This window comes from Hyla sarda, chromosome 6, assembly GCF_029499605.1.
Source record: "Hyla sarda isolate aHylSar1 chromosome 6, aHylSar1.hap1, whole genome shotgun sequence".
Classification (NCBI taxonomy): domain Eukaryota; kingdom Metazoa; phylum Chordata; class Amphibia; order Anura; family Hylidae; genus Hyla; species Hyla sarda.
In genome coordinates this window covers 263,104,968-263,129,785 of record NC_079194.1, presented here as the reverse complement: position 1 = coordinate 263,129,785, position 24,818 = coordinate 263,104,968, and the positions used below count along the sequence as shown (strand labels likewise).

General features: G+C 44.3%; 1 protein-coding gene across 6 annotated transcripts in view; it reads right to left on the bottom strand.

Moving 5' to 3' along the window:
* LOC130277011 (sodium/calcium exchanger 1-like) overlaps positions 1 to 24,818 on the bottom strand; it is a 319,182-nt gene that overhangs the window by 233,789 nt on the left and 60,575 nt on the right. For all 6 annotated transcript variants that reach the window (XM_056527170.1, XM_056527173.1, XM_056527169.1 and 3 more), the window contains exon 2: positions 13,271 to 15,027. In XM_056527170.1, coding sequence (XP_056383145.1) covers positions 13,271 to 14,982 — 1,712 coding nt within the window. In that variant the 5' untranslated portion in view covers positions 14,983 to 15,027. The remainder of the gene's footprint in view (positions 1 to 13,270; positions 15,028 to 24,818) is intronic.

Genomic DNA, 24,818 nt, shown 5'->3' with positions numbered 1-24,818 from the left:
TGGTTTTGTTATTGCTAGTTAAAGGGGTGCTTCGGGGAAGTTAATAAAAATAAAAATGCCCCAAAGCCATCACAATACCTGTTATGTGTCCCCTGTAGTTATTCATGTGATTTTGGCAGTTCCTTGGGCCCCTGATGTCTCCTAAATACTTTTTTTCCTTATCTGCAGGATAGACTACATTTCCCAGAATTCAGCTCTGTGTAATGGCTGCCAGCCAACTGCTTTCACTATCTGTGTGCAGGCTTCCACTGCAGCTCACACACACACACACACACACACACACACACACACACTGGGGGAGATTTATCAAACTGCAACCAGCTAACAAGCTGAGGTAAAGTGAAAGCCGAGCTGTGATTGGCTGCATATGGGGAAATCTCTCCACTTTTTCTCTCACACAGTTTGATAAATCTGGACCACTGTACAAGTCTTTTCTTTTATGCCGCCTCCTGCTATGAATTTTTCTGTGTTCTGAATGGCAGCATATTCAAAAGAAAAACAGCAGCTATGTGCTCAGTTGTGACTAAGAATCTTCACTGCTTTTTCTCTCACAAGCTCCTCACACAGGGAGGGGACATGTGTCTGTACAGCCAGAGCTCTAGCCCAGTCAGAAATCAGACAGAAATCAGGTGGTGTTGTTTTGATGGGAGGGGCTGCTCTCACTGAGGAGACAACGTGGATCTAACAAATGAATTTTTCTCTCACTTCCTGCATGTAAGTGATAGCTGAAAGAGGAAAACTGTTGTATATAGCTAATGAATGATATTTAGACAAATGCATAGGTTGGTGAGAGGGAAAGAATGGGCTATGGATTTAGTTCCCCGGAGTACCTCTTTAACCCCTTAAGGACACATGACGTTCTCATACGTCTCCATTTCCGAGTCCTTAAGGACACATGACGTATGAGAACGTCATGTGTTTTACCGGCCCCCCGCAACCATCTGGAGCGGAGCCGGTCCCCGATGCCTGCTGAAATTGTTCAGCAGGCATCGGGGCATATCGCCCAGGGGGGTCATTATGACCCCCCATGTCGGCGATGGCCGCAGATCGCTGGACAATTCAGTCCAGCGATCTGCGGCGGATTCCGGGTCAATCGGGTCTCCAGTGACCCGGTGACCCGGAATTATTGGCTGATCGGGGCCGTCAGAGACGGCCCCGATCAGCCAGAGCCAGCAGGGGTGAGGTGGCACTGGTGCCACCTCACGATCGCCCTGATTCGTCGGCCGGATTACCGGCCGACCAATCAGGGCGCCTGCTGCGGGTGTCACTCCCGCAACCCGCTCCGTCCCTCTTCCGGAGGACGTGAGCGGGTGCGGGACGTGCACCCCGGGTGCTGGGGACCCCGATCCCCGGCGCCCCTGTTGGGATCGGGGCCCCAGGAGCAGCGGCGGCGGCGGAGACGACGAGGGACTGACCTGTGCGGCGAGGATCGTTGGAGGTGAGTGACAGCCTCCTGCTGTTGCTTAGCAACAGCTCCCAGCATGCAAAAAGGGCATGCTGGGAGCTGTAGTTATGCAACAGCAGGAGGCAGACCACCACAACTCCCAGCATGCCCTTATGGGCATGCTGGGACTTGTAGTTTTGCAACAGCTGGAGGCACATTCTTTCTATGGAAAAGTGTACCTTCAGCTGTTGTGTAACTACAACTCCCAGCTTGCACAATCAGCTAAAGTGCATGCTGGGAGTTGTAGTGGTGCATCTGGTGGTTGCATAACTACAACTCCCAGCATGCCCGTTGGCTGTCGGTGACTGCTGAGAGTTGTAGTTTTGCAACAGCTGAAGGCACACTGAGTTAAGTAGTAAACCAGTGTGTCTCTAGCTGTTGCATAACTACAATCCCCAGCATCCCCAGCCAAAGTAGTATGCCTCCAGCTGTTGCATAACTACAACACCCAGCATGCCCTTCCGCTGTCCGTACATGCTGGGGGTTGTAGCTTTTGCAACAGCTGAAGGCACACTGGTTGCAAAACACTGAGTTTGTTACCAAACTCTGTGTTTCACTGATAGACCGTACATGCTGGGAGTTGCAGTTTTGCAACAGCTGGATGTTCCCCCCCCAATGTGAACGTACAGGGTACACTCACATGGGCGGAGGATTACAGTTAGTATCCGGCTGCAAGTTTGAGGTGCGGCAAAATTTCTGCCGCAGCTCAAACTGCCAGCGAGAAACTACTGTGAACCCCCCGCCCGTGTGACTGTACCCTAAAAACACTACACTAACACACAATAAAATAAAAAGTAAAAAACACTACATATACACATACCCCTACACAGCCCCCCTCCCCTCCCCAATAAAAATGAAAAACGTCTGGTACGCCACTGTTTCCAAAACGGAGCCTCCAGCTGTTGCAAAACTACAACTCCCAGTATTGCCAGATAGCCGTTGACTGTCCAGGCATGCTGGGAGTTTTACAACAGCTGGATTCACCCTGTTTGGGAATCACTGGCGTAGAATACCCCTATGTCCACCCCTATGCAAGTCCCTAATTTAGGCCTCAAATGCGCATGGCGCTCTCACTTTGGAGCCCTGTCGTATTTCAAGGCAACAGTTTAGGGCCACATATGGGGTATCGCCGTACTCGGGAGAAATTGGGCTTCAAATTTTGGGGGGTATTTTTTGCTATTACCCTTTTAAAAAATGTAAAATTTTTGGGAAAACAAGCATTTTAGGTAAAAAAAATATATATTTTTTTACATATGCAAAAGTCGTGAAACACCTGTAGGGTATTAAGGTTCAAATTACCCCTTGTTACGTTACCCGAGGGGTCTAGTTTCCAAAATGGTATGCCATGTGTTTTTTTTTTGCTGTCCTGGCACCATAGGGGCTTCCTAAACGCGGCATGCCCCCAGAGCAAAATTCGCTTTCAAAAAGCCAAATGTGACTCCTTCTCTTCTGAGACCTGTAGTGCGCCAGCAGAGCACTTTTCACACCCATATGGGGTGTTTTCTGAATCGGGAGAAATTGGGCTTCAAATTTTGGGGGGTATTTTCTGCTATTACCCTTTTTAAAAATGTAAAATTTTTGGGAAACCAAGCATTTTAGGTAAAAAAAAATATATATTTTTTTCACATATGCAAAAGTTGTGAATCACCTGTGGGGTATTAAGGTTCACTTTACCCCTTGTTACGTTCCCTTAGGGGTCTAGTTTCCAAAATGGTATGCCATGTGTTTTTTTTTGCTGTCCTGGCACCATAGGGGCTTCCTAAATGTGGCATGCCCCCCAAAAACCATTTGTCGCTCCTTCCCTTCTGAGCCCTCTACTGCGCCCGCCGAACAATTAACATAGACATATGAGGTATGTACTTACTCGAGAGAAATTGGGTTACAAATTTTGAGAGGAATTTTCTCCTTTTACCCCTTGTAAAAATAAAAAAACTGGGTCTACAAGAACATGCGATTGTAAAAAATGAAGGTTTTCAGCTTGCTCTTCTGAGTGTTGCTGTGTAAGAGGGGGCGTGAAAGAGGAGTTTCAAAAACTGTGATTATCTGTTGTGCGGAGTGAATCTGTGGAGTGGGTGCGACTGCCTATAGCCCACATTCATATTTTGGGTAAGTTTTTCTCTTTTGCACATAGTGGGATAACTGTTAGAGTTTAAACACCCTTTTTCATTTTTTTTTTTTTCTCTGTTCCACCTCTAGGGGGAGGAGAAGTAGATTGGGCACAGGTGTATAAATCTTAGCTTGGGACTCTTATTGAGAGCTTGCTCTTCTGAGTGTTGCTGTGTAAGAGGGGGAGTGAAAGAGGAGTTTCAAAAACTGTGATTATCTGTTGTGCGGAGTGAATCTGTGGAGTGGGTGCGACTGCCTATAGCGTGCTGTCCTGGCACCATAGGGGCTTCCTAAATGTGGCATGCCCCCCAAAAACCATTTGTCGCTCCTTCCCTTCTGAGCCCTCTACTGCGCCCGCCGAACAATTAACATAGACATATGAGGTATGTACTTACTCGAGAGAAATTGGGTTTCAAATACAAGTAAAAATTTTCTCCTTTTTATCCCTTGCAAAAATTCAAAAATTGGGTCTACAAGAACATGCGAGTGTAAAAAATGAAGATTTTGAATTTTCTCCTTCACTTTGCTGCTATTCCTGTGAAACACCTAAAGGGTTAATACACTTACTGAATGTTTTTTTGAATACTTTAGGGGGTGTAGTTTTTATAATGGGGTCTTTTATGGGGTATTTCTAATATGAAGACCCTTCAAATCCACTTCAAAACTGAACTGGTCCCTGAAAAATAGTGAGTTTGAAAATTTTGTGAAAAATTTCAAAATTGCTACTGAACTTTGAAGCCCTATGGTGTCTTCCAAAAGTAAAAACTCATAAATTTTATGATGCAAACATAAAGTAGACTTATTGTATATGTGAACCCAAAAAAAATATATTTTGAATATCCATTTTCCTTACAAGCAGAGAGCTTCAAAGTTAGAAAAATGCAAAATTTTCATTTTTTTCATCAAATTTTGGGATTTTTCACCAAGAAAGGATGCAAGTTACCATAAAATGTTACCACTAAGTTAAAGTAGAATATGTCGCGAAAAAACAATCTCGGAATCAGAATGATAACTAAAAGTATTCCAGAGTTATTAATGTTTAAAGTGACAGTGGTCAGAATTGCAAAAAACGCTCCGGTCCTTAAGGTATAAAATGGCCTGGTCCTTAAGGGGTTAAGCTAGTTTTTCTGTTTTGTTAAGTTTTATTTATTTATAATAAAAAGTGTGTCAGCAGAGAGCACTGTGGTCAGACAGAAAGGAAATTCAAAAAGAAAAAGAACTTCCTCTGTAGCATACAGCAGCTGATAAGTACTGGAAGAAGTAAGATTTTTTTAATAGGAGCATTTTACAAATCTGTTTAACTTTCTGGCACCAGCTGATTTAAAACATAAATAAATGTTTTCCAGCAGAGTACACCTTTAATCGTATGGACCTACAGAATAAAGATAAGGTGTCATTTTTATCGAAAAATGCACTTCATAGAAACGGAAGCCCCCAAAAGTTATTTTTTTGGTAGAATGACTGATTACATTGCAAAGTACAATTGGTGGTGCAATAAACAAGCCATCATATGGGTCTGTAGGTGCAAAATTTAAAGGGTTATGATTTTTAAAAGGTAAGGAGGAAAAAACGAAAGTGCAAAAACAGAAAAACTACCATCACAAATAATAATCACCCCAATAGGTGCACAAAACAAACCACACTGTACGGATTAAATATATATATACCCACATACACAGTCATGGCCGTAAATGTTGGCACCCCTGAAATTTTTCTAGAAAATGAACTATTTGTCACAGAAAAGGGATTGCTATATACATGTTTATTTCCTTTGTGTGTATTAGAACTAAACCAAAAAACAAATTGGACATAATGTCACACCAAACTCCAAAAATGGGCTGGACAAAATTATTGGCACCCTTAACTTATTTGGTTGCACACCCTTTGGAAAAACATAACTGAAATCAGTCGCTTCCTATAACCATCAATAAGCTTCTTACTCTCAGCCGGAATGTTGGACCACTCTTCCTTTGCAAACTGCTCCAGGTCTCTCTTATTGGAAGGGCACCTTTTCCCAACAGCAATTTTAAGATCTCTCCACAGGTGTTCAATGGGATTTAGATCTTGAATCATTGCTGGTCACTTCAGAATTCTCCATCACTTTGTTGCCATCCATTTGACGTATGTTTGGGGTTATTGTCCTTCTGGAGGACCTAAGATCTCAGCAAGACTACCCCAAAACACCATTGAACCTCCACCATATTTCACTGTAGGTACTGTGTTCTTTTCTTTATAGGCCTCATTCTGTTTTCGGTAAACAGTAGAATGATGTGCTTTACCAAAAAGCTCTATCTTTGTCTCATCTGTCCACAAGACGTTTTCCCAGAATGATTTTGGCTTATTCAAGTTCATTTTGGCAAAATGTAGTCTTGCATTTTTATGTCTCTGTGTCAGCAGTGGGATCCTCCTGGGTCTCCTGCCATAGTGTTTCATTTCATCTAAATGTCGACGGATAGTTCGCGCTGACACTGATCCTCCCCGAGTTTGCAGGACAGCTTGAATATCTTTGGAACTTGTTTGGGGCTGCTTATCCACCATCCGGACTATCCTGCGTTGACACCTTTCATCAATTTTTCTCTTCCGTCCACACCCAGGGAGATTAGCTACAGTGCCATGGGTTGCAAACTTCTTGATAATGTTGCGCACTGTGGACAAAGGCAAATCTAGATCTCTGGAGATGGACTTGTAACCTTGAGATTGTTGATATTTTTTCCACAATTTTGTTTCTCAAGTCCTCAGACAGTTCTCTTCTCCTCTTTCTGTTGTCCATGCTTAGTGTGGCACACACAGACACACAATGCAAAGACTAAGTGAACTTCTCTCCTTTGTATCTGCTTTCAGGTGTGATTTTTATATTGCGAACACCTGTTACTTGCCCCAGGTGAGTTTAAAGAGGCATCACATACTTGAAACAATCTTATTTTTCCACATTTGAAAGGGTGCCAATAATTTTGTCCCACCCATTTTTTCCTCCTTTTTTTGGTTTAGTTCCAATACACACAAAGGGAATACACATATATATAGCAAAACATGTGTTACTGCAATCCTTTTCTGTGAGAAATACTTTATTTTCTAGAAAAATTTCAGGCGTGCCAACATTTACGGCCATGACTGTATCGATTGAACAACAACAATAGAAAATAATAAATAGAATCATACCTGGCTATCACTTACCCTAGGTCCATGGCTAAGGAGGTAAGTGAGGAAGCAGGGACAACAGGGGGGATGGGGACTGGGAACCTATGAGGCCCTAATATATCCCTGGGGTACTCCTGCCCTATGCAGAGATGACGTCCTGACAAGGAAGGCCCCGCTCTGGAACTTGCCCTGTTGAACAACACGTCCCTAATATACACTACCTCACTTACTAAAAATAAATACTAACTCTCTCACTTGGGCCAAACCCTGTGCATACAGTGGGGATCAAAAGTTTTGGAACCCCAGGTAAAAATTTGCATTAATGTGCATAAAGAAGCCAAGGAAAGATGGAAAAATCTCCAAAAGGCATCAAATTACAGATTAGACATTCTTATAATATGTCAACAAAAGTTAGATTTTATTTACATCATTTAGACTTTCAAAATAACAGAAAACAAAAAAATGGCGTCTGCAAAAGTTTGGGCACCCTGCAGAGTTAATATCTTGTACTGCCCCCTTTGGCAAGTATCACAGCTTGTAAATGCTTTTTGTAGCCAGCCAAGAGTCTTTCAATTCTTGTTTGAGGTATCTTTGCCCATTCTTCCTTACAAAAGTCTTCCAGTTCTTTGAGATTTCTGGGCTGTCCGTCACACAGTGCTCTTTCAAGGTCTATCCATAGATTTTCAATTATGTTGAGGTCAGGAGATTGTGAAGGCCATGGCAAAACCTTCAGTTTACGCCTCTTGATGTAATTCCCCGTGGATTTCAAGGTGTGTTTAGGATCAATATCCATTTGTAGAAGCTATCCTCTTTTTAACTTCAGCTTTTTCACCAGATGGCATCAAGTTAGCATCCAAAATTTGCTGACTTTTTTTTAATCCATTTTTCCTTCTACTCGTGAGATGTTCCCTGTGCCACTGGCTACAATACAACCCCAAAGCATGATTGATCCACCCCCATGCTTAAGAGTTGGACAGAGGTTCTTTTAATTAAATTCTGTTCCCCTTCTTCTCCAAACGTACCTTTGCTCATTCCGGCCAAAAAGTTAAATTTTAACCTCATCGGTCCAAAGAACTTGTTTCCAAAATGCATCAGGCTTGTCTATATGTTCATTTGCAAAGTTCAAACGTTGATTTTTGTGGTGAGGACGTAGAAGAGGTTTTCTTCTGATGACTCTTCCATGAAGGCCATATTTGTACAAGTATCTCTTTATAGTGGAATAGTGTACCACAACTCCAGTGTCTGACAGATCTTTCTGGAGGGATTGTGCAGTCAAACGTGCATTTTGAATTGTTTTTCTCACAATCCTGCGAGCTGTTTTGTCTGATATTTTTCTTGGTCTTCCAGATCTTGCTTTAACTTCCACTGTTCCTGATGTCTGCCATTTCTTAATTACATTCCGAACAGAGGATATTGGCATCTGAAAACGTTTTGCTATCTTCTTATAGCCTTCTCCAGCTTTGTGAGCGTCAACTATTTTCAGTTTCAGATTTCTAGACAACTGCTTAGAAGAACCCATGGTGCTGATTGTTGGGGCAAGGTCAGATGAGTCTGGGCATTTAAAACCTTTGAGATTGACATCACCTGGTCTTCCCAGATGATGATTGAGAACAATCCATGACACTGGCAGGTCTCAGCTTTGCAAAGGGGGCAGTGCATGCTATAAATTCAGCAGGGTGCCCAAACTTTTGTAGACGCCATTTTTTTTGTTTTCTGTTCTTTTGAAAGTGTAAATGATGGAAATAAAATCTAACTTTTGTTGACATATTATAATTTTGTAATTTGATTTCATATTATAATATTGTAATTTGATGCCTTTTGGAGATTTTTCCATCTTTCCTCGGCTTCTTTATGCACATTAATACAAATTTTTACCTGGGGTGCCCAAACTTTTGATCCCCACTGTACTATTGATGATACCGTATGTGTACAGCAGAGCCACAGTTGTGGAGAGTAGTAAGTAGATAGGCAAGAACCTGAAAAATTACCAGTCACTGAATATGTGAGTAGAGCATGTGACAACTTAGTTGAGTCTTTAAAACAGATAACAAGGATATACTAACCATTTAAGTATATAGTAAATCTAATGATGGCACACAAGGGGTTGAGCTAGATAGCTCATTACCATACTCTTAGCTTGATCATACTATATGTATGATACAGTAGCATGTAAACAACAATACAGAGACCATTACAGTGCAAATATGCTCTTATAGTTCACATACCCTATAGATGCCACAAATAGTAAACCAGAAGTAAACAAACTAACAGTGCGTACTCAAGTAGAAAACAGACATGGTGCACATCTACAATCTTGCACAATCTCAGCATAATTTCAAAAACTAACAGGTTGTTAGTATATACGTTTTGATCAAAAAGTACAAAGCCCACTCGCCACGTCAAGGCCACCTATTTAGAGTGGGTCCCTAGCATAAAATGGCGTAGCACTGGGCGACGACCACCACCGCCGCGACACCAGTGCCCACAGGGGTAACGACCCACTGGCAGAGCGGCCCCAACGCCACTCAAACCAGTCCATGGGTCGCACCTCCCCGCAGATACGGCGCCACGGCAGCAACGGACGCCGCACAGCACCACACCAGTTCAAACTAACAGTGCACCAGCAGTAAAATAGACAGTGATGCCATAAGCAGGCAGATTCTTAAGTGTCCAGATGAGGTAGATATACACGTCTCAACATGTTTCATGGCCCAGATCATCAGTAGACCGATAGGAGCAAAATAACAGTGAGCATGCCATACTGTGTATGTGATGGTCCGGATGTGTGAGCTGTCCCCCCTGTTGTCCCTCCTCCCTCCCTCACTCACCCCCTAAGCCATGGGGCTAGGGTAAGTGATAGCCAGGTGTGATACTATTTATTTCCTATTGTTGTTGTTCGATCGATATATATTACCTCTTGTGAGGTTTAATCCATACAGTGTTGTTTGTTTTGTGCACCTATTGGGGTCATTATTATTTGTAGTCCTGTTAATTTGAGTCCTAATAAACCTTAACCCCTTAAGGACTCAGGGTTTTTCAGTTTTTGCACTTTCGTTTTTCCTCCTTACCTTTTAAAAATCATAACCCTTTAAATTTTCCACCTAAAAATCCATATTATGGCTTATTTTTTGCGTCACCAACGGGCTTCCGTTTCTACGCAGTGCATATTTTGGTAAAAATGACACCTTATTATTCTGTAGGTCCATACGGTTAAAATGGTACCCTACTTATATAGGTTTCATTTTGTAGTACTTCTGGAAAAAATCATAACTACATGCAGGAAAATTTATACGTTTAAAAATGTCCTCTTCTGACCCCTATAACTTTTTTATTTTTCCACATACAGGGTGGTATGAGGACTCATTTTTTGCGCCGTGATCTGAAGTTTTAATCGGTACCATTTTTGTTTTGATTGGTCTTTTTGATCACTTTTTATACATTTTTTAATGGTATATAAAGTGACCAAAAATATGCTTTTTTGGACTTTGGAATTTTTTTGCGCGTACGCCATTGACCGTGCAGTTTAATTAACAATATATTTTTATAGTTCAGACATTTACGCACGCGGCGATACCACATATGTTTATTTTTATTTACACGGTTTTATTTATTTTTTATGGGAAAAGGGGGGTGATTCAAACTTTTATTATGGAAGGGGTTAAATGACCTTTATTAAACACTTTTTTTTTTGCAGTGTTATAGGTCCCATAGGGACCTATAACACTGCACACACTGATCTCTCACGCTGATCACTGGCGTGTATTAACACGCCTGTGATCAGTGTTATCGGCGCTTGACTGCTCCTGCCTGGATCTCAGGCACGGAGCAGTCATTCGTCGATCGGACACCGAGGAGGCAGGTAAGGGCCCTCCCGGTGTCCTGTAAGCTGTTCGGGATGCCGCGATTTCACCGCGGCGGTCCCGAACAGCCCGACTGAGCAGCCGGGTTACTTTCACTTCAGACGCGGCGGTCAGCTTTGATTGCCGCGTCTGAAGGGTTAATACAGGGCATCACCGCGATCGGTGATGTCCTGTATTAGCCGCGGGTCCCAGCCGTTGATAGCCGCTGGGACCGACCCGATATGACGCGGGGACACCGCGTGACCCCGCGGCATATCGCGGGAGCCGGCGGAGGACGTAAATATATGTCCTTCGTCGTTAAAGGGGTACTCCGGTGGAAAACTTTTTTTTTTTTCTTTTAAATGAACTGGTGCCAGAAAGGTAAACAGATTTGTAAATTACTTCTATTAAAACATCTTAATCCTTTTAGTACTTTTTAGCAGCTGTATGCTACAAAGAAAATTCTTTACCTTTTTTTAATTTCTTTTTGTTGTCCACAGTGCTCTCTGCTGACACCATATAGGCATAGGTTTTCTATGGGGATTTTCTCCTGCTCTGGACAGTCCTGATACAGGCATCAGGTGTCAGCAGAGAGCACAGTGGACAACACAAAAAAGAAAATCAAAAAATAAAGATTTTCCTCTGTAGCAAACAGCTGCTAAAAAGTACTGAAAGGATTAAGATTTTTTAATAGAAGTAATTTACAAATCTGTTTAACTTTCTGGCACCAGTTCATTTAAAAAAAAAAGTTTCCCACCGGAGTATCCCTTTAAGTTTTATCTACGATTAGTTCTGAGTCCTATACCTTTTTTATTTTTCAGTATGCGAGGCTGTATGAGAGCTCATTTTTTGCACCATGATCTGAAGTCGGTACCATTTTTGTCTTGATGGGACTTTTTGATCGCTTTTTATAAAAAATTTTTAGGGTATGCAAAGTGACCAAACATATGCAATTTTGCACGTTGGTATTTTTGTACGAAAAACGCCATTGACCGTGTGGTTTAAATAACAATATATTTTTATAGCTTGGACATTTAGGCATGCGATGATACCACATATGTTTAATTTTGTTTACATTTTATTTTTAATGGGAAAGAGGGGTGATTCAAACTTTTAAGAAAGGGGTTAATTCATATTTATTAACTTTTTTTTACCACTTTTTATTTATTTATTTTTAACACAATTTTATAGTCCCCATAGGGAACTATTACATGCAATCTTCTGGCTGCATACACTGTTCAATGCTATGCCATAGCATAACATTGATCAGTGTTATCGGTGCTCTGCTGCTTCAGGCTGCTGAGGCTGACTGGAGCTTCACACCAACGATTGGACGGCGAGGAGGCATGTAAGGGCCCTCCCGCTGTCCTTTAAGCTGATCGGGACACTGCGGTTTCTCCGAGGTGGTCTCAATCAGCTCAGCTGAGCTGCCGGGATAGATATTTTTCAATTTTTGACGCCGCAATCAAAGTCTAAGGTGTTAATGCCGGACATGACCGGGATCAGTGATGTCCGGTATTAGTCACGGGTCCCAGCTAGTGCCCCGCGTCATAGAAGGGGACCAGGACGAGGGTATACAGGTACACCCTTTGTCCTTAAAGGGGTTCTCCGGTGCTTACACATCTTATCCCCTATCCAAAGGATAGGAGATAAGATGCCTGATCGCGGGAGTCCCGCAGCTGGGGACGCCCGTGATCATGCACGCAGCACCCCGTTTGTAATCAGTCCCCGGAGCGTGTTCGCTCCAGGTCTGATTACGAGCAACTACAGGGCCGGCGGCGTGTGACGTCACGCCTCCGCCCCGTGTGACGTCACGCTCCGCCCCTCAATGCAAGCCTACGGGAGGGGGCGTGATAGCTATCAAGCCCCCTCCCGTCGGCTTGCATTGAGGGGCGGAGCATGATCACGGGCGTCCCCAGCTGCGGGACTCCCGCGATCAGGCATCTTATCCCCTATCCTTTGGATAGGGGATAAGATGTGTAAGCACCGGAGAACCCCTTTAAAGAGTTAATGTGGATGGATTCAATCTCTGTATTTAAACCTTGCATGGATCACTTATTGTTGCCTGATAATGGCTGGGTGAGCCAGTAAAACAATGTTGCCTGTAACTCTACAGATGTTGGATTGAAAAAAAGTTTATCAAGTCCAATACCTCATACTGTACTTACAGGCCCCAATTGATCCACTAGAGGGAAAATATCACCCGTTTGCAGTAAAACAGAAAAAAAAAAATCCTTTCTGCACCTTACTAGCAATTGGACAGATCCTGAGATCAACAGTCTACATAAATATGCATGCATGTTGTGTTTTCAAAGAATATTTCCAAGCTTACTTTAATATATTTACACTTTCAGAAAGTACCATATGGTCCATAACTTTACATTAGAATTTACAATATTAAATATACATATGTAATCCTAGTTCCTGCAAGCTTGAATAGACAAAATGCATTCTGGTACCCTACTCTGCTTTTTGTATGAAAAATACATCAATGTGTTTTCATTTAATACACATTATAGCTTAACCAAGCACATCCTACACCACCGAGAGTCCACTAGAATATTAAACATTAAACTATTTTTTTTTAATGAAACCTGTACGTAGAGGGCTTCAATATTTGCATTCAATTTTAACAGTGCACCATGTGACTCTTCTGAAATAAGACAAATCTCTGCTATGTGTATTTGTTTTTAGGGCATGCAGAATCTCATCACTGACATATTTAGAAAATGTTAATACTCACGTGGTCTCATCATTTTGGAACTCCACTTTCCCAGCAACTTCTAGGTAGTCTTCTCCAGCTTTTGCACTACCTTCACTGGTCCTATAAGGTATTACAACCTTTCCCCTTGCACCTGACCCCCTTACCACTTTTGCCCTCATGGTACCTATACTTTCACTCACTCTCATGCTGCCTGACTCAAAGCTAAAGATACCTGCATGGTCATCATCAAATATAGTCACTGTGGCTCTCCTTCCTGTCCCCAACCTTACATGCCCAGGTCCATCCCTCACACCTCGTGCCTTGCGTGGGTTGCTTAGTTGCACATAGAAATGTTCATCTTCCTCAAAAACATCATCATCAATGATGCCAAGACGAATCTCCTTCTTGCTTTCTCCAGGCTGAAAAATAAGAGATCCTTCTGCCAGTTCATAGTCTGACCCCGCATTGGCTGTTCCATCCTCCGTCCTATAGTCTACCTGGACTGCCCCTTCACCCTCTGCCCTCTTACACAATACCCACACACTAACTGTTCCACAATTTTCAAAGCACTGATAGTGCGTGTGTTCAAATTCCACTTCCGTCCAGGTCTCCCCATTCTCTCCTCTACCACTCCCCTCTCCATCTTTGTTTCCACCATCTGTCAACGCTCTTCTTGCCTGATCTGCTGCATGTTTCTTTAGTACATTCCCAGCACCAATCATCATCCTGGTGGCCTGGATCCTATAAAATGCTCTGCTTTTTTGCTGTTGCACAAGAGCCTGGTAGTTTGCAAGCTCCATTAGTTGCTCCATGTCCTTTCCAGGATAACGTTGACGCATGTCTTTAAATACTCTAGCCATATCTCTTCTTTCCTCTTCTTCCTCTTCATCATCAAAATCTATAACTCTTTCACCACTAGTGATTCTCATTTCCCCTACATCTTCTTGTCCACCTGTATCTTCTGCACCAACCAAAACACCTCGGTTTTTGCCAGCTCTATACTTTGCTCGGCCTTGCCTTCGTCCTGAGTAACGGTAAAATAAAAGACGTCTGTCTGCCAGCCAGGCCTGTAGAACACACACTGGGAAAAAAAAGAATGTCAGTAGTGCTTCCCACACCTCCACTTCCCCAGGAGAGGACCAGGACAAAATCAGAAAAAGCCAAACATAAGCAAAAACACTCCAAAATGCAGTCACTGCAAAGACACGTGGGTGCCGAATGCGGCGAGTCTCACCATCAGGGACCACCATAACGCAGAGGCCAATAATCACAAACATGTTAAAAGCAGCAGAGCCAACGATAGTGCTGGGGCCCATGTCACCTGCTTCAAAGCCTCTTCCGACTACCTCTATGATGGAAAGCAAAATCTCGGGAGCTGATGAGCCCAGGGCCATCAGTGTGAGGTTTGAAACTGTTTCATTCCAGAGGCGTACACTTGTCACTGTCACCTCTCCATTCGGCCTCCGTAATGTGATTTGGCGCTCTTGTGAAGTGATGACCTCAATGGATGCCATAAAGCGGTCAGCTATGATGGACATTCCCAAGAACATGTAGACAAGTGCCACAAAATATACAATGGCACGTGCTGCACGATCCCCAGTGGATGGAGGGTGTGGTAGCCAGGCAGGTAGTATGACGCCATCTATGCACTCTTCCCTTTGGCTTGGGCCACAAGTTGAAGCATTTGGAGGAGGAGTAGAGGCACCAAATATTGAAGGGATGAGCATCAGGCTAAATATGAAAACATACATGGTGGAGAAAGAAGGGAAGTGAGGGTCCAGGGTTTGATGGATCACCTGAAATTAAAAAACAAACAAACATACATATTGGTTATACCATGTGAGTAACAAACTAGGTTATCTTCTATCTATCCCTATCTTTGATTGCATCTTTTTTTCTCCCTCTTAAGTAACTGGTATGATAAAGTATTACATTTACCATTAGTCTAATACTTATGACATGTTAAAACAATACCATTAGATGAGTCAGAAAACAAACTCTCATACAAAGAAAGCCATCATGTGGCAAATTTCTATGTATCAGTTTAGCAAAACATACAACTAAAGGTGCTTAAAGGGGTACTCCGGTGAAAACATTTTTCTTTTAAATCAACTGGTGGCAGAAAGTTAAACATATTTGTAAATTACTTCTATTAAAAAATCTTAATCCTTCCTGTACTTATTAGCTGCTGAATACTACAGAGGAAATTCTTTTCTTTTTGGAATGCTCTCTGATGACATCACGACCATAGTTCTCTCTGCTGACGTTGTCCCCCAGTCCCCAGCACTGCAAGGCAGCAGTGCTAACCACTGAGCCACCATGCTTCCCTTAGCGAACATCTACTATGCATGGTTGCTAAAATGGACAGAGATGTCAGCAGAGAGAACTGTGCTCGTGATGTCATCAGTGTTCCAAAAAGAAAGGAATTTCCTCTGTAGCATTCAGCAGCTAATAAGTACTGGAAGGATTAAGATTTTTAATAGAAGTAATTTACAAACATGTTTAACTTTCTGTCACCAATTGATTTAATAGAAAAAAGGTTTTCACCGGAGTACCCCTTTAATGAGATGAGAAAAATCTGGCAAAATTTACTAAGAAGTGAGATTTCTACAAATAGGCCTGGTGAAAGCTAGTGATTTTTGTATGCAAGAACACTGGTGTACAAGCTTTGATAAATTTCTCTATGTATGCGTTGGGGTATCTATTGCATAAAGGAGGTGTTCACAACTTCAACAGTTATTCCCCATGCTAAGGATGGAGGGAAGCAAGTTAAAGGGTACTCCCATGGAAAACTTTTTTTTTTTTTTTTTTTTTAAATCAACTGGCGCCAGAAAGTTAAACAGATTTGTAGATTATTTCTATTAAAAAATCTTAATCCTTCCAGTACTTTTTAGAGGCTGTATACTACAGAGGAAATGCTTTTCTTTTTGGATTTCTCTTCTGTCACGACCACAGTGCTCTCTGCTGTCCATTTTAGGAACTGTCCAGAGCAGGAGAAAATCCCCATAGTAAACAAATTCTGCTCTGGACAGTTCCTAAAATGGACAGCAGAGGTCAGCAGTGAGCACTGTGGTCATGACAGAAGAGAAATCCAAAAAGAAAAGCATTTCCTCTGTAGTATACAGCCCCTAAAAAGTACTGGAAGGATTAAGATTTTTTTTAATAGAAGTCATTTACAAATCTGTTAAATTTTCTGGCACCAGTTGATATAAAAAAATAAAAATAAATAATAATAATAATAGTTTTTCCACGGGAGTACCCCTTTAACTAATGGGGTCCAACCACTAGGACCTCTATTAAGCCAAAAAATGGGTAAAAAGTGTGTGCTTTATCTATTTGGGGGACAACATTCCTCTGTTCCCTGGATCATATGGAGTCCCAGGAGTTGGACCCATACTAATCAGCATGTTTTCCTCTATCCCATGGATAGGGTATAACTTTTGGAGTTGGGAATATGCCTTTTACAGACAAGTATTAAAGTCTGACAATCAAGCTCCACTTGTCCTCTCTCTTTGGCAGTAAAAAAGGAAAAGCAGTATGCCATTAGTTGTCACTGTCAGGAAATATACATGGTATAAAATGTCAAAGGAAAGGATAAACATTGCACTTCATACATCTACTGTGTGGGGTACATGATGAATAATTCATGTGTAAGTCTACGTACGGACAGGTTGTTCCTGAGCAGATCAACACCATCCAGGTTATAACATTGTCAGATTGAAAAAAAAAACTAATCTCAGAGTAACAATATACCTGACATATTGTTTTTAACAATGACATACTAGTAGAATCCCCTAAGAGCAGTTACTGTGTGTATGTGGAATAGCGCAGGTGATTTTACAGCCACAGATTGTATTAGTGTTCTGCTTAGGCTTCTACTGTTTAAGACATAAACTGCATGTCAGGGACTTTATGATCTTTTATTTTGTGCACTGTATACCGTATTTTTCGCCCTATAGGACGCACCGGCGTATAAGACGCACCCAATTTATAGGTGCAAAATCTAAAAAAATAAAGATTTTGAACCCAATAGTGGTCTTCAACCTGCGGACCTCCAGATGTTGCAAAACTACAACTCCCAGCATGCCCGGACAGCCGTTGTAGTTTTGCAACATCTGGAGGTCCGCAGATTGAAGACCACTGGTATAGGAGGTCCCTGCTGCTCCGGACCCGTCACCGCTGCCCTGGATGTCGCTCCATCGCTGTCGCCGTGTCCCCGTCGCTCCGGAACTTCTCTGCTGCCGGCCGGGTATCCTTGCTCTCCGTCGCCGCCATCACGTCGTTATGCACGCCGACGCACGTACGCGACGACGTGATGAAGAGGAAGGAGAGCGCCGGCATACAGGGTATCCCTGAACGGAGAAGACACCGAGGAGGCAGGTAAGGTCCCTCCCGGTGTCCTGTAAGCACTAACCCGGCTATTCAGTCGGGCTGTTCGGGACTGCCGCGGTGAAATCGCAGCGGTCCTGAACAGCCCAACTGAACAGCCGGGTTAGTGTCACTTTCCCTTCAGACGCGGCGATCAAAGCTGACCGCCGGGTCTGAAGGGAAAGTGACACTAACCCTTCGTCTGAAGGGTTAATACAGGGCATCACCGCGATCGGTGATGTCCTGTATTAGCCGTGGGTCCCGGCCGTTGATGGCCGCAGGTACCGCCGCGATAGGGGTATCACCGAGATAGTTTTGGGGAAGAAAAAGTGTGTCTTATACAGCGAAAAATACTGTACTTTATTCTGTTCTTTTTAATGAAAAAGTGAATACATCTTGGTATCTGCTTGGAAACAAAGGTAAATAATAAGTGTTAGGCTAATTTATTAGCCGTATTTGTGGGAGGAGCGGGAGGTACATAAGGACCCGTGGCTCACCTCCCCTGCACGCCGTGGATTCTTCGCTTCCGATCAGCTGACCAGGCGTGTCAGCTGACTGTCTTTGCGGGCTTCGGGCGCACACGGAGTACGAGCAGGTTAGTGGCTGGCCAGGCAGGGTACTTTCCCTCACTCTGGAGGTAAGCTAGAGGCGTGAGGGATCCCCCGTCCAGCCCAGCCATGGCTCGTCAAGTTGTTACATGCTGGCCGGCTCGGTTCACGCTACAAGGGGGGAGGGGGAGTTTATTGCAGGTCAGCTCGGTCACGCTACACACAGGTCTGTGGAGCAGTTAGCCGGCTCAGTCACGCATCATGTGGTGCCTGCGCTTTAGCAGCACGGTTTCGGTCTTTGCTTTATTAGGAGAGTTGTGGCGCATTCCGTACACAGTCCAGAGCCATGCTGCAGGTCAGCTTGGTCCATGCCACCCCAGGGTTTATACGCTTGTCAATGTTTTCATTCAGCCTTACACCTAGTAGCTTACATGTCTTATTTAATGCTGGGGGGGTGGGGAGAGGGGTTGACAGAGGCAGGTGGTTCTCAGCGAGTCCATCTTGACTTCAGCTGGTCGTGCCCCCCCTCCCCTCACACTTACTTCTTTGAGATAGATATGTCAATTTTAAGGGTTCACTTATGTGTATAGATATGTATTGTGCTTCCTGTTTTAGTATATGAGTATGCACGTGTGTATATATATATATATATATATATATATGTGCGCATATCTATACATGAGTTTTGTGGGGAAGGAGGGATAGTAAAAGAGGTTTAATTTAGTCATGTTTTTACAGGTTCAAGCTCATTTTTCACTATCTACGTCTGGGGTCATCCTTAGATAACATTCGGTACGTTTTATAATTTGCATAGTTGATTAAGTCGTCTGGCATGTGTTGTTAATATATGTTTTAATAGGTATAGCCCGTCGGGGTTAATCGATCAGCGACCAGTTGTAGTCCTTGTTTAGCACTCGCTCACCATTTAGTTCGGTACGTGCAGCTCGATCGCATACTGTACCGTGTAAGTCAGCGCAAAAGTTTTTCATCGTGGTTGTCCTTGTTGTGTAGGTACTCTTATCCTTACAAGTGTTAAGCTATTGGTTGGTCACTGGTGGGTGCACTGTAGGTAGTAAAAATGGCTTGTTTGGTATGTGGAATGAATACCTGGTTTGTTTTTCAGAGATCTAAGGTTTCGGCACTTGGCTGTTTCAGTTCTGCTATCGATACTAGTGTTATTTTGCCTTAGGTAGGTAAGTGAGGGTGTATTATGTTGATGGTCCTCTGAAAAAAAAAATAATAATAATAAAAAAAAAAAAAAAAAAAAATATGAAGTTTATATATATACATATATATTTTGTTTGCTTTCTTATCCTCAGGATTACAGTTTGGTTATCTGCACTAGGATCTATTTTCCGCTTCTTATTGTTGGCTCCTATTGCTGGTACGTGGGGAGGTCGGCCGTTGTAATCGCCTCATGAACCTGACACGCCTTCAGGTTGCGGTTACCTCAGGGATTTCGGTTCTCGATTCTTACAGTCATAGATTCGGGGTTTCTTGTCTTTCAGGTTGTTCAGTTAAATCAGTTAGGGGTCAGTAACGTCTGGAGCTGGTGGGGTCATCATATTTCTACAGTCGACCCGTCTTTAATTAGTATGTGTCATCGGTCATGTTTTCTTTCTGATCACCTTTATTTAATTTTGTGGTTCGGGTTGTATTTCTAATATCGAGCCTGTTGTTGTCTTGTCCTCAGGAAGCTCTACTCCATCTATTCCGGGTAAGATTCTTGTTTGTCTTAGTAATCGCCTCATGAACCAAACACGCCTTTGGGTTGCGGTTACTTCGGTGTATTTCTCTCATGGTTACAGTCACCACTGGTTATAAGGTATGGCTTGGGGGTATTCACGAGCATGCGTGGTCACCAGCGACACTCAGTTACTTCACGGGTTGTGTTATAGTATTTGTTTGGTAGTCGCCTTGTCTTCGGTGGGTCGGCAGGTGAGTACTTCAGGTAAGGGTAGCGTTTTTTATGGTGATGGTCACTAATCTGCGTAAATTTGTCTAGGAATAGTTTTCTTACAGTTTCGGGGGTAATTTTACAATATGTCGCATGCTTCTGACATAGAGGAATCAGCGTCGATCATGGAGAATGTGGCTAGATCTTCTGGGCATGCTAGCGTGTCATCTCTGCGTAATTGGACTATTCCGAAGATCACGGCCGAACTTGTCAAGAGGGGGATCCCCTTCCCAGCGACTGCCAGAAAGGCAGAACTTTACAGACTGATGATGGCTGACAATGCTGGCCCCTCTAATGAGGAGATCTCCATGAACACGCTTCATACGTCATTAACACAGCTTCATGTGCTTATTAACAATATGTCCAACAACATGTCAGATATGCAAACTAGAGTCGAGGCGTTAGAAAGCAGGAATGTTTCGAATCCTATAGTTCCTCCCACTTCTCAGGTGTCAGCGCAGCAAGTTAACCGTCCAGGTACAGTGGCTGTCATTCCTAATATAGCTCCAGCCCATTTTATACCAGCGCATATCAAGAAAGACATTATTGAGGGTAAATATGTAAACCTAGCTTCCCTGTTGATAGCCACACATGATTTGTCTGAGAACAAAACTATAGCCTGTGGTGAGGTCTCGGTGATTCTAAAATCCAAGGATGTGAGGCTCAACAGGAAGCTAACGTTGTCTGAGTTTATAATGTCTTTCAGTATTTATAGAGACATTATCTGCACTGTTAAACCGGGTAGGAGGGAGGAGCTAGACCTGTATCTGTACAAGATTACAGAATTCTATCATAAGTACGGGGGTCACACGTTTTATGATTATCATAAGTCTTTTTCTGCCAAAGCGGCAGCTGCCTTGAATGAGTTTAATTATGAAGTCAATTGGGCGGTGGTAGATACTGAGATCTATTGCAACCATTTTGCGGGTCTTAAAGCCCCGGCATGCGCCAGATGCCAATCTACCACCCATTCCTCCGAATGGTGTCATCTGGCGAATTCCGATGTTACAGAAAATAAGTCTGGTACTTCAGGTTCCTACTCTAAGGGTAATAGAGTGTCAGGTTTGACTGATAAACTGGGAAGGCCTATCTGTTTTTTGGGTAAGTCACAAATATGTAATAACTTTAATTACACATCATGTAACTTTGGTCAGTGCAGGTTATTACATATTTGTACAATCTGTTTTCGTGCTCATCCTAAGACATCTTGCTCCCAAAAATCGGAGAAGTCCTGACTAGGCGTGGTGAACACTGAGTTTCTTGGTTTGCTCTTGGCAGATCACCCCGACCAGGGCTTTGTCCAATTCCTGCTCAATGGGTTCCGTGCTGGATTCCATGTAGGGTTCGTGACGCTTCCTCAGGCTACTTATGAGTGTGATAATCTGTTATCAACTTTAGCGGATCCAGACACTGTTTCGCTTCTCATACAGGCAGAATTGGACAAAAGGATTTATCATAGGCCCCTTTTCCCAACCTCCTTTTGACATGTGGAGAGTGAGTCCCATTGGTTTGGTTACGGGTAAATTTTCCAATAAAAAAGGTTGATTTATGATTTGTCCGTGCCATATTCTAAGTCTACTCCTAGTCTTAACTCCCTCATACCGGCAGAGGAATTTTCGTTGAAATATGCCTCCGTTGATAGTGCTATTGCCATCATCCTCAACATGGGTCGGGGGGCTTGGCTTGCTAAAGCGGACATATCCGATGAATTCAAGCTCCTGCCCATCCAGCCTCAGTTGTGGAAATGGCATGGTATCAAATGGATGAGCAATTATTATTTTGCAGTCAAGCTGACTTTTGGTGCAAGGAGTAGCCCATGGTTATTTAACAGGTTTGCGGATGTGCTTCATTGGATTCTAGAGAATAGATTTTCGTGTGGTCATGTCATACATTATTTTGACGACTTTTTGCTTGTTGAGCCTCCGCATAGAACCCCACAAGATTTAGACATATTGTTAGCGGTTTTTGAACAGTTAGCAGTCCCAGTTTCCCCTAAGAAAGTAGAGGGTCCATTGAAGGTTGTTACGCCGAGCGCTCCGGGTCCCCGCTCCTCCCCGGAGCGCTCGCTTCACTCTCCCCGCGGCAGCGCTCCGGTCACGTCCTCTGACCCGGGGCGCTGCGATTCCGCTGCCAGCCGGGATGCGATTCGCGATGCGGGTAGCGCCCGCTCGCGATGCGCACCCCGGCTCCCCTACCTGACTCGCTCTCCGTCTGTTCTGTCCCGGCGCGCGCGGCCCCGCTCCCTAGGGCGCGCGCGCGCCGGGTCTCTGCGATTTAAAGGGCCACTGCGCCGCTGATTGGCGCAGTGGTTCCAATTAGTGTGTTCACCTGTGCACTTCCCTATATCACCTCACTTCCCCTGCACTCCCTTGCCGGATCTTGTTGCCTTAGTGCCAGTGAAAGCGTTCCTTGTGTGTTCCTTGCCTGTGTTTCCAGACCTTCTGCCGTTGCCCCTGACTACGATCCTTGCTGCCTGCCCCGACCTTCTGCTACGTCCGACCTTGCTTTTGCCTACTCCCTTGTACCGCGCCTATCTTCAGCAGCCAGAGAGGTGAGCCGTTGCTAGTGGATACGACCTGGTCACTACCGCCGCAGCAAGACCATCCCGCTTTGCGGCGGGCTCTGGTGAAAACCAGTAGTGGCTTAGAACCGGTCCACTAGCACGGTCCACGCCAATCCCTCTCTGGCACAGAGGATCCACTACCTGCCAGCCGGCATCGTGACAGTAGATCCGGCCATGGATCCCGCTGAAGTTCCTCTGCCAGTTGTCGCTGACCTCACCACGGTGGTCGCCCAGCAGTCACAACAGATAGCGCAACAAGGCCAACAGCTGTCTCAACTGACCGTTATGCTACAACAGTTACTACCACAGCTTCAGCAGTCATCTCCTCCGCCAGCTCCTGCACCTCCTCCGCAGCGAGTGGCCGCTCCTGGGATACGCTTATCCTTGCCGGATAAATTTGATGGGGACTCTAAGTTTTGCCGTGGCTTTCTTTCCCAATGTTCCCTGCATCTGGAGATGATGTCGGACCTGTTTCCCACTGAAAGGTCTAAGGTGGCTTTCGTAGTCAGCCTTCTGTCCGGAAAAGCCCTGTCATGGGCCACACCGCTCTGGGACCGCAATGACCCCGTCACTGCCTCTGTACACTCCTTCTTCTCGGAAATCCGAAGTGTCTTTGAGGAACCTGCCCGAGCCTCTTCTGCTGAGACTGCCCTGTTGAACCTGGTCCAGGGTAATTCTTCCGTTGGCGAGTATGCCGTACAATTCCGTACTCTTGCTTCAGAATTGTCCTGGAATAATGAGGCCCTCTGCGCGACCTTCAAAAAAGGCCTATCCAGCAACATTAAAGATGTTCTGGCCGCACGAGAAATTCCTGCTAATCTACATGAACTTATTCACCTAGCCACTCGCATTGACATGCGTTTTTCCGAAAGGCGTCAGGAACTCCGCCAAGATATGGACTCTGTTCGCACGAGGCGTTTCTTCTCCTCGGCTCCCCTCTCCTCTGGTCCCCTGCAATCTGTTCCTGTGCCCCCCGCCGTGGAGGCTATGCAGGTCGACCGGTCTCGCCTGACACCTCAAGAGAGGACACGACGCCGTATGGAGAACCTCTGCCTGTACTGTGCTAGTACCGAACACTTCCTGAGAGATTGTCCTATCCGTCCTCCCCGCCTGGAAAGACGTACGCTGACTCCGCACAAAGGTGAGACAGTCCTTGATGTCTACTCTGCTTCTCCACGTCTTACTGTGCCTGTGCGGATGTCTGCCTCTGCCTTCTCCTTCTCTACAGTGGCCTTCTTGGACTCTGGATCTGCAGGAAATTTTATTTTGGCCTCTCTCGTCAACAGGTTCAACATCCCGGTGACCAGTCTCGCCAGACCCCTCTACATCAATTGTGTAAATAATGGAAGATTGGACTGTACCATACGTTTCCGCACGGAGCCCCTTCTTATGAGCATCGGATCTCATCATGAGAGGATTGAACTTTTGGTCCTCCCCAATTGCACCTCGGAAATTCTCCTTGGACTTCCCTGGCTTCAACTTCATTCCCCTACCCTGGATTGGTCCACTGGGGAGATCAAGAGTTGGGGGTCCTCTTGTTCCAAGAACTGTCTAAAACCGGTTCCCAGTAACCCTTGCCGTAACTCTGTGGTTCCTCCAGTAACCGGTCTCCCTAAGGCCTATATGGACTTCGCGGATGTTTTCTGCAAAAAACAAGCTGAGACTCTACCTCCTCACAGGCCTTATGATTGCCCTATCGACCTCCTCCCGGGCACTACTCCACCCCGGGGCAGAATTTATCCTCTCTCTGCCCCAGAGACTCTTGCCATGTCCGAATACGTCCAGGAGAATCTAAAAAAGGGCTTTATCCGTAAATCCTCCTCTCCTGCCGGAGCCGGATTTTTCTTTGTGTCCAAAAAAGATGGCTCCCTACGTCCTTGCATTGACTACCGCGGTCTTAATAAAATCACGGTTAAGAACCGCTACCCCTTACCCCTCATCTCTGAACTCTTTGATCGCCTCCAAGGTGCCCACATCTTCACTAAATTGGACTTAAGAGGCGCCTATAACCTCATCCGCATCAGAGAGGGGGACGAGTGGAAAACGGCATTTAACACCAGAGATGGACACTTTGAGTATCTGGTCATGCCCTTTGGACTGTGCAACGCCCCTGCCGTCTTCCAAGACTTTGTCAATGAAATTTTTCGTGAT